Source organism: Triticum urartu, chromosome 5, assembly GCF_003073215.2.
Source record: "Triticum urartu cultivar G1812 chromosome 5, Tu2.1, whole genome shotgun sequence".
NCBI classification, from domain to species: Eukaryota; Viridiplantae; Streptophyta; class Magnoliopsida; order Poales; family Poaceae; genus Triticum; species Triticum urartu.
The window spans coordinates 434,217,374-434,227,892 of record NC_053026.1 but is presented as its reverse complement, the minus strand read 5'-3'; the positions used below and the strand labels follow the sequence as shown (position 1 = coordinate 434,227,892).

General features: G+C 47.8%; 1 protein-coding gene across 1 annotated transcript; it reads left to right on the top strand.

The window, feature by feature from the left end:
- Positions 1 to 2,532: 2,532 nt before the first annotated feature.
- On the top strand, positions 2,533 to 3,984 carry LOC125556167 (cyclin-dependent kinase inhibitor 6-like). The gene is made up of 3 exons (XM_048718948.1): positions 2,533 to 2,897; positions 3,022 to 3,120; positions 3,633 to 3,984. Exons 1-3 carry the CDS (start codon positions 2,803 to 2,805, stop codon positions 3,700 to 3,702), a joined length of 264 nt encoding a protein of 87 aa, XP_048574905.1. The 5' UTR covers positions 2,533 to 2,802; the 3' UTR covers positions 3,703 to 3,984.
- Positions 3,985 to 10,519: the final 6,535 nt, after the last annotated feature.

The following is a 10,519-nucleotide window of genomic DNA, read 5'->3' as shown; positions in this document are numbered from 1 at the left end:
CACTGATGCTCCATCTACTTCTGGTGTGCCGCCTACCTCTTCTAAGCTGACTTATGGTCTTCTGGCTCGACCTTGTCCTCCTCCTGACCGCTATTCTCCTTCCCAATATAGTCTTTCAGCTGTACTTGAGCCTACCACTTATCGCGATGCTATTGTTCTTCCTGAATGGCAGCTTGAGATGGCAGAGGAGATTGCTTCACTTGAGCGCATTGGCACGTGGGATCTTGTTTCTTTTCCTCCCCGTCTTCGTCCCATCACTTGTAAGTGGGTCTATAAGGTTAAGACTCGCTCTCGTGGTTCTCTTAAGGGTTATAAAGCTCATCTTGTGGCTCGTGGCTTTCAACAGGAGCATGGTCGTGATTACGATGAGACTTTTGCTCCCATGGCCCATATGACCACTATCCGGACACTTCCCGCTGTGGCTTATGTTCGCCATTGGTCTGTGTCTCATCTTGATGTCAAGAATGCCTTTCTTAATGGTGAGTTGCGTGAGGAGGTTTATATGCAGCCACACCTGGGTATTCTGTTCCTGATGGCATGGTTTTTCATCTCCGCCGCTCTCTCTCTCTTTCTATGGTCTTAAGCAAGCCCCCGACGCTTGGTTTGAGGCTTTTGCTTCTGTGGTGACTACAACTGATTTTTCTCCTAGTGCTCATGATCTAGTGTTGTTTGTCCACCTCTCTGCTCGTGCCCGCACTCTTCTTCTTATTATTCTTCTTCTTCTTCTATATGTTGATGACATGATCATCACTGGCGATGATCTTGAGTACATTGCCTTCGTCAAGGCCCGTCTCAGTGAGTAGTTTCTTAAGTCTAATCTTGATCCTCTTCGTTACTTTCTTGGGATTGTGGTTTCCTCCACCTCTAATGGATTTTTTATTTCCCTAGAAAAGTATATCCAGGATCTTCTTGCTCGAGCGGATCTCAGTGATGATCACACTATTGAGACTCCTATGGAGTTTAATGTTCACCTTAATGCTTCTGATGGTGAGCCCTTGTCTGATTCGACTCGTTATCATCATCTTGTTGGGAGTCTTGTTTATCTCGCCGTCACTCGCCTGGATATCTCTGATCCTGTCCATATCCTGAATCAGTTTGTTTCTTCTTCGACTTTGGTTCACTATAGCCACCTTCTTTGTGTTCTACGATATCTTCGTGTCACGATCTCTCACCGTCTCTTCTTTCCTCATTCCAGTTCGTTACAACTCCTGGCCTATTCGGATGCTACCTGAGCTAGTGATCCTTCGGATCGTCGTTCACATTCTGCTTACTGTGTCTTTCTTGGTGGTTCTCTCATTGCCTGGAAGATGAAGAAATAGACCGTAGTTTCCTGTTTGAGTGTAGAGGCTGAGTTGCGAGCCATGGCTCTTCTCACGGCAGTGGTGACTTGGTTACGCTGGTTACTCAAGGATTTTGGTGTTTCTGTTACTACACCTACTACACTCTTGTCAGACAGTACATGTGCTATCAGTATTGCGCGAGACCCCATGAAGGATTGATGCTTTCTTTGTGCGCGCTGGTGTGCAGAACCATGTTATTGCTCTTCAGTATGTGCCTTCCGAGTTACAGCTGGCGGACCTCTTCACGAAATGCCAGACTAGAGCACAACATGAATTTTAGCTCTCCAAACTCAGTGTTGTAGATCCACCATGAGTTTGAGGAGGATGTTAGAGTTACATTTGTATTGACATTGGACTTTCTGTATTTTGGCCTTTGGCCTATGTTACGTACTTGTTATATAATGGCTTTGGCCTCTAAGATAATACTACATTGCATATTCCTAGCAGAAACCAGAGCAATTGGAACAGGAGGAGCAACTTTAAGCTTATTGGTAGACCAGTTACTTCAAGTAGCATAAGACATCATTTCTTATTGTATTTCTTTGGTATTGCAGACGCAGATAGATTTCTCTACGGACACATCATTTACTTGGTATCTATAATATCAGTTTCTTTTGAAAAATAAACTATACGGGCACATTGTTATTGAAGGAGGCAGTATATTGTAGGGTTTGGTCCTCCAGTCCTTTGCACGGGTAAAAACCAAGCCGCCTTCCGGTTTGGGCACTGCGGCGCTCCTGTGCACCAGGTCCGTCACAGCTCTCGGCGGCTTGTCCGTAGCAACCGCCAACCGGGTCACCCGTGGCACAGCTACATCGGCACGTGACGGTAGTAGCAGCATATACTATACCGCTCGCCCGGCGCCGAGACCCACCCGCCAAGCACCAACCGCCCGCCCCACACGGGAAGACCGCACGCAGCTCGCTCGCGCGCAATTTCCCGCGAAGAACCCCCACGATCGCGCCTCCTCCCCGACCCCAGCGCATGCATCTACCCCCCCGCCTGGCGCAGGCGTGCGCGCTCGCATGCGGCCACAGTGCCGCGGGCGCGTAGTGGCGCCCCGCGCGGGCCGGCCAAGTACGCCGGCGCCCCGCGCCCGCGCGACACGTACGACCCGCTCCCTTCCCCCTCTCATCTCGTCTCCCGCTTCCTCTCCTTCCTAGCTAGCTACAGTGAGTAGCTGCTGTTAATTATACTAGTAGTAGCTGGTAGTACTCCTGCTCGGAATCTCTCGGCTCGGACGTCGTACGACCACCTATAAGCTCGCTCGCTCGCGGCCTCCACCGTTTCATTTCCCACCTAATCCTATCGTTATCTCCTCCCACCCAGCCCCAGCCCCACTCCGGCCCCGTAACACCCAGCGAGCAGAGCACAGCACCCACCACCGGCACAGCCGCGCGCGTGGGTGGGTGGAAAAAAGTAGAGAGAAAGAACAGGAGAGAAGGAAGAAAAGGAAAAAGGCATGGCCGCCACCGCCGCGGCCACCGTGACGGCGACGGCGGCGGCGTCGAGCTGCAGCAAGCGCGAGAGCGCCGGCATTGCGGCGCCCGCCGACATGTCAGTCTCCCGCTCCCTTCCTTCCTTCCACCCACGGCACAGCGCTGACCGTTCGAGGCTGTGCTGCCGCGTATGGAATAGTTCTTCTGCTCACTCTTTGGCCTCTTTTTGTTGTGGTGTGCAGGGCGAAGAAGGCGAAGAAGGGGAGGTCGCCGCCGGCGGAGGAGATGGAGGGCTTCTTCGCGGCGGCGGAGGGCGACGTCGCGCGGCGCTTCGCTGCCAAGTGAGTTCTACCGCACATGCATGCGTCAGGCAACAGCTTCCTCCTATACTCTTGGGGAAAAGCCGCCGTGGATTTATATGGGAGTAGCTAGCTAGCAATGCATGCGCAGCAGTGGGCCTGTAAATTCTGCTCTCGAGTAACATGAGGCCTCTGCTGCTCAAGATCTGGGGTGTCAGTCAGTTTGGTGTTGCACACAACACACGCACACTCACACTGTAAAAAAAACGCAAGCATGTGCTTTGCCCTCCAATTCTCTGTCGCCGTTTTTCTTTTTCTCTTGATTGAAAAGGCCAGCTGCTGGTGCTAGTGTATGAAGGAATTTGAACAAAATCACTACACATATAGACTGTTCTGAGCACACACACAAAAAAAGGTAATTCGGGGGATCTTGGTTTTTGGCATTTGTCAAATTAGCTCAAGCAATTATATTTCCAGAAACAAAAAGTGAGGTTGGCAGTGCAGTACTACTCCTGTTCTTTTCTAACGTTTGGATCTTGCGCTTTGGATTGAAGGTACAACTATGACGTCGTCGCAGACGCTCCCATGGACGGGCGGTACGAGTGGGTCCGACTGAGGCCGTAGGAAGGAGGGATATGCCGCCGCAGCCAGTCAAGCGTCAGAACTCAGAAGCCCGCACAGACAGACAGACCACGTTGTGTCCTTTTTAATCAATTCTTTTGTAGTTACCCTGTCATGCTTTGTTAGCTGTAATTATTGCTCACGAGATGCCTAATCATGTAAAAGCTCACCATGTATAAGTCGCCAGTGGATGCCCTGTTTCACCTGTAGCTAGCTTCGCTTTTATTTAACTTGTCGTCATATGTTTTGTTTCATCAAGAAAAACAAGGCGTCGTTATCTGTGTACATTGTCTCGTAGCAGGAGTACTTTTGTTCTGACACTGCATATCTCAACACATCATAGCATGGTAAGTCCAGCCTACTTTCAAAGCAAAAACAATCAGAGCTAGGACAAATCCGACCCGTGAACATTTCTAGACGTACCCGGACATGATCCGAGACAGCGCCCACGGCCCCTTAAATGCCCTACTGCACATCACACTGCTCGTATTAAAACCTCAAATCCATGCACATCGATCATACACATGAATCGCATAAATAGCATTTGTTCATAGCAAAAAAAAAAATACATAGTTCAAACATAAAATTTATTTTGAATGCACAATTCAAACATTAAACTCCTTGTTTCTATTATGTGTCTGCATATGCTCCACAAGCGCGCACATCTAGATCCCGAAGATTCCGATACATCTTCAGAAAGTTCACAAATATGCTTCACATCATGTTTCGGGAGGCGGACTTGTACTCTTGGCTTCTCAAAATCATGTGTTCGGGCTGCCCCTTCACCTTCACCACCCTCGACAATCATATTGTGCAAAATGACAAAACATGTCGCCAGCTGCCACAAAGTCTCTGATTCCCATATCATTGCAGATCCACAAACAATACCCAACGAGTTTGAAGCACTCCGAATGCCCTCCCCATATTCTTCCTAGGTACTTCTTGCACTATTGTAAAGATGGCTTTGTTTGTTGCCATGGGGATCGTATATGGTCTTCACAAACGGAGCCCACTAAGGATATATACCATTTGACAAAGTAGTATCCCATACGTTATAGTTGTGCCCATTGACGATGTAGTTGTATGGCGACGCATCCCCATCACAAAGTCTTGTGAACATCGGAGATTGTGGAGCACATTGATGTCCTTGTGAGAACCAACCATGCCAAAGAAAGCATGCAAATCCACAAGTCCTTTGATGCCACTGGTTCTAGTATGATGGCGACCTCTTTCGAGTGGCCTTGGTACATCTCGTGCAAACCTTTGAGGCAATTTTTCCATTGGCAATGCATGCAATCAACTGAACCGAGCATACCTGAAAAACCCCTCGTTGCTCCAATAGTCGTCAACCTTTTTGTATCCTGCATAGTTGGTTCTCTCAGATACTCCACTCCAAACACCTTCACCACGACGCAGGAAAATCTCACAATGACATCAATGCATGTGCTCTCCCCCATCCGAATCATCTCACCAATGGCATCGGTGACGGTACCTAGTGCAAACATCCTCAGAGAACCCGTGCATTTCTGCAAACGGAGAGAACGAGAGTTGTCCGCAACAATCCTTCTTGAGATCAAAATAGGGATCATGTGCCTCCACTCCCTCCCCCATGTGGAAGAACAAGGGTTTGCACATACGAAAGCGTCTACGGAAACCGGTTTCAAGGAATGCTGGTACGGGTTGGCAGTAGTCCTTGTAGAGCAGTCGTGCATCTACGATCCTAGTTTAGAACTCTCCTTCCTTTGATTGAACCCTTGAAGTTTAGAATGTGCTCCACGTCCCTTCATTTCCGCCGATCATCATCATCATCATCAACTCAACTTCTTTGTCGTCCAAATCCGACGAATCGATGGACCCTTTTTGAATGAATTCACCAAGCTCCTTGTTTCGATACTCCTCATCCGACTAATAGACGAATCAATCGTTTTTCCTACAAAACATAAAATATGACAGGAGGAGCGGGAATACCATGGCAGTGTCTGTGTCCGGGTGACGGTGTCCTGGATTAGGGGGTACTCAACACGTCGTCTCCCGAACAGGTGTATCGGGTCGAGGACCCCTATGGCAGTTCACTCATGGGCCACTTCGGGCAACCCATGCCGCATACAAGGAGGATTCCATAAGACTTGGCGCCCAAGAAAGGACTCCTCTAAACCCTAGGCCTCCGGTGTGTTATATAAACCGAGGCCAGGCTAGTCAATAGAACATCTTATATTCATTAGATCAATCTTGTGGTAGATACACGTACTCTGTACTACACCCCATATGAATACAATCAAAAGCAGGACGTAGGGTTTTACCTCCATTAAGAGGGCCCGAACCTGGGTAAAATCCCGTGTCCATGTTACCATTGCTCCAAGATGCCTAGCTTAGGTCCCCTACTACGAGATATGTTGGATATAGAACCGACATTGGTGCTTTCATTGAGAGCCTGCTGGCAGTCGCCATGGTGCGATGGGAATTCAGATCGTCTCCGGCGCGATCTACGTGTCAGAGCCGAGCCTTATTGTTGATGTTGGCATCTTCGTCGTCGGCTCGATTAGTCACCTTAGCTCGACCGAGGACTGTGCTCCGTCTCAGATCATTATGTTCGGAGGAGGGCCTTCATAATCAACTCCGATCTCTATCAAGATCATGGAGGAATCATCGATGAAGATCGGGGGCTCAACGTCAACATTGCCCCCGGGAGACCGTGCTGTTTTTCTGGACAGCAAACCTATATCCGCCAACACCACCTCCTCGAGCGTCACTTTGATTATTGCTTCAGTGAAATTGTGTGGAATTGAGTGTACAACAACCCTGTAAAATTTTGTCGCGTTCCGATGGAGGAATCTTCGACGATCTATGATATATTGGAGGCCTGTCGAGTCTTGACAGGAATCTGGACAAGTTTAGGGCGTGGTCTTCCAAGCCTAGCTCGGTGGTCATTTGGTAGATCCAACCGTTCATTTTCTGTGAAATTTCCTTATCTACCACCTCTCAAAATTTCAGCCCGATCCAACCGTTCAAACTCCGGGAACCTTCCGATTAGTGCATCACTTTTCGGATCTGTTTTCTGCGCGAATACAAATCTGACCTGAGTTCATCTTTCTTGATGAACGGGATATTGGACAACCTTTTTGGAAGTATGTCTTTCTAGGGTATTTTGCATTGTTCTTAAACACGTGCCCATAAAATTTTAAGCCTTCTTTGAGGTATTCTTCACCATCACGCTGGTGTCAAACCAGTCCGGCAACATTGCTCCATGGTTGCCGACCTGCGCTAGACACGTCGTCGCTTTGTTGAGCCGAGCTCAACTTCTTCGGATCATCATCTCGGCAAGCTGAACAAGAGTACGACATCACGAAGGATAAATCATCACCAACATCGCAGCCCCACGGATTACACGGAGTGGGCACACCGGCATCGTCGCACGGTCACTTCATCAAGCTGACATTGACCGCGTCACAAGTCACGACCTGCGTTGGCATGGCCGAACTGTTGCTTCTTCAAGCCAATGTCCATCGCGCCGAACTGCTTCAACACCTCGGCTGACATTGCAGCTGCAACGTCTCCTTACCGACCCGCTCCGTCACCTCAGCTAGACCGGGGGCTTCGCCATCTCTTCATCAACCTACTTTGGAGACTTCGGCGTCACCAGCCGACCAGCTTCGTCACGTTAGCTGGACCGAGGGCTTTGCCTCGGCGAGCCAACCTTTGCCAGCATCGCCATGCTGTCGCTTCATCGCCCATCAGGCAATGGGTGTGCGGATCGAGTCCTAATTTTGGGAGTAAACTTTCTTCAGATTGCTACAACAGATAAACCAGGTGCAATTAATCATAGTAATTTTTTCTTGCTTGGGTTTACTTTTTCCGAGGAATTATTACTCTGGTTTTTGTTCCATCATCTGTACACATGTCTGTCAAGTGATGGCCGCATTAATGATGGTTGCGTGACGGTTCGGTCAGTTTCCCGTCTGTAGTTCGGTGAACGCCTCATTAGGGACTCAGACTGCCCTATGAATACAGGCTTTGTCACGCCAGCGCCCTGCACCGACATTGGCTTCTAAGCCAGGCCACATCTCTTTAGAAAAAAACTTATTTTGCATAAAATAATTATCGAGGTTTTTCTTCTATATTTATATTAATATTTTTTGGACCACACTATTTTACATGTGTAGGTAATCGACTTTGACTGCGTCACGCGGTCACTTCGGCAAGCCGACACCATCGTCCCAATCAGCGTAAATTGGCTCACGTGATCACCTTGTTGATCGAATTGCCATACCAACATGTTCGGTTGCCTCGGGGACTTCGGCATCGCTAAGAGAGCTCTACCTCATCGAGTGTTGGGCACATGGGTCATATTTCTTTTATTACTCACTTTGCATAAATAATTAATTATGCAAGGAATTTTTATTTTATTTTATTATTACTACTATTATCTCCGGCTTGCACTATTTTTTGTGCACAACTAATGATTCGGGTTGGGCAGCGTTGTCACCTTGGCGTACCGACGTACCACGTCACTTCGGCTGGACCGGGGCTTCGCCATCACTCCATTAACCCACATCACGGACTTCGGTGTCATACTGTCGGCCTGCTCCGTCGCCTCAGTCGGACTGGAGGTTCCACCCAACCACATTAGCCGTGCTATGTCGCCACTTCGGAGTGCCGAGCTATTTGCTCTGCCACCTCGGGACCGGCTCAGGGGCTGGGACCTCGTCCCGCCATAAGCCCAAGCCGCGCATCGACACCGAGCACATTAACCAGCTAAGTCACTTCCATGCTCAGTTTTTTTATTCTTGTTCTATTTGACCAAAAATTATATTTATGCTAAAATATGTTTGTCAAAAACGAGGTTCGCTAAAAACCACTTTTCTTTGCCCGTGTTAACTGGGGCTCTTAAATTTATATGAGCCATTTTATAATAATTGTTCTTCTTCTAAGGTGTTGCAAAGTCTTTTTCTACCACTCCTTTTTCGACTCGAGTGTGTGGTCAATAGCCGGATAGCCTGTTTTGTCTCTAATGCTGCTCGAGTTTAGTTCGTTAAACTAGCTTAATGAGAAGTACTCTGCCTTCGGGATAGGAGGTTGCAGCCGTAGGCTGACCCGCTTGAAGTCTTGTGATCAGATGTGTCATATTAATGCACGATAGAAGCACAAAAGTAAGACCAATTTTCGGATTGGCGCCTAATGACTTGATTTAGTTCGGGCGTAAAGTTTTTACTGAAGTTTTTTGGTTTTCCAAGCCTATGACACTTTTAAACTATTTGTGTGTTTCCAGCGTAAGTCTCGCAGTGCAACACCAGACACCTTTAGAGATTTGGCTAAAACATTCTCGGATATTGCTATATATGCATCGGTTTCGAATTGTGTCTTTGGTCAATAGTTGGGTTGCCCGGATCCTGTGCTTGCCTCCTATGTCCCACTTTGTTCGTCTAGGTGTGCAAAGGGGGAACCACTGCGATTGTGCTTCCAGCTCGAATGGTTAAGCACCTTAGTGGAGAAAGCCGAAAACTGACTGTCACAATGGGCGAAAACTGGTCAGCGATCCGATGACGGTGTCAAACTATAGATCGATACCGATTACCCCGTGCTAAACGATGGGCCTTTCATAACATTGGCCGAAGTGTTATTGGATAGACTTTGGTCGGTGTCGAACACTAGCCGGGGCTCGTAGCTAGCTTCCCCAGTTTAAAGCTCCCATGACTAAGTGAAATTTATAAAGCCCGCATATCTGATTGCCTTGTTTCCGCTAACAAAACCGCCTCCGGGCACCGAGACATCGGCTAAGGGTTGTCTTGTTACTATGGAAACACCCTGCGTAGCATCTACAAATGGGTAGAAGCCGACGATGGGCCACTTTCAAATAATAAACGGTCGCAACGGAGTCAAAATAAATATCATCAGCGTTTGTATTCATTATACAAGCGTTGCATTTCGTAATTATTGTTATAAAGCCATAAATATGCATCAATTTGACTTAAGATTTTGGCCAAGCTAGGTTGCATAGCTCCTGTGCTTACCCCTATGTTCCTGATTGGTCGTCTAGGCGGTAAAGGGAGCACCTTTGTGATTGTTACTACCGGGTCATCCGAGTTAGTACCTCAGACTGGGTGAAGCCGAAAGCTAGCGATCTTAAAGGATATAATTGGTCGGCAATGACGGAAATAAAAATTTAGGTTCGCTAAAGACCACATACTTCGGGAACTTTCCCCGGACTAAATCCTCAGTATTTTTCTCCCACATTGATCGGAGGTGAGGTTTCATGATCATGGTCGGCATGACAACCCAAAGAAAGGAACCGATAGCGGGACTATTTTCTTTGGAAGATGTTTCTTACATTAAATACTAATGTAACATTCTCTGCATACCTTTGTTTATAAAACCGTATGGCCGGATTTCCTTGTTTGTCATAAATCTTTGCCCTCATAAAGGCTTTATAAAGTGGGAGAAACACTCCCCGGCTACTGGCCGAGGAGGTTGAAGCCGATGGTCGGTCAACAAAGTTTTGTACAGTGCGGATCCAAGCATTAATGATGTAGAGTACTTGGATACATAGAATCATTACACATAATTTGTGATTTTACTCCGGACATCGATCCTTAATTCGGCCACTCATGCCCACATTAAGGCTCGAGGGCTACTAGGCTTCGGGCTTATCATTTACTAATATTAAAGGGGAACTTCGATCCCCTGATCTGGTGTTGCCACCCGACCAGTGTCTCGGGGGCTACTACATTGCCTATTCAATACAGAAAATTCAAAGTGCTCAGTGTTCGGCTTGACCGAACTATGGGCAAACGCATCTTCGGATAACAATAGGTACCATCTGGGA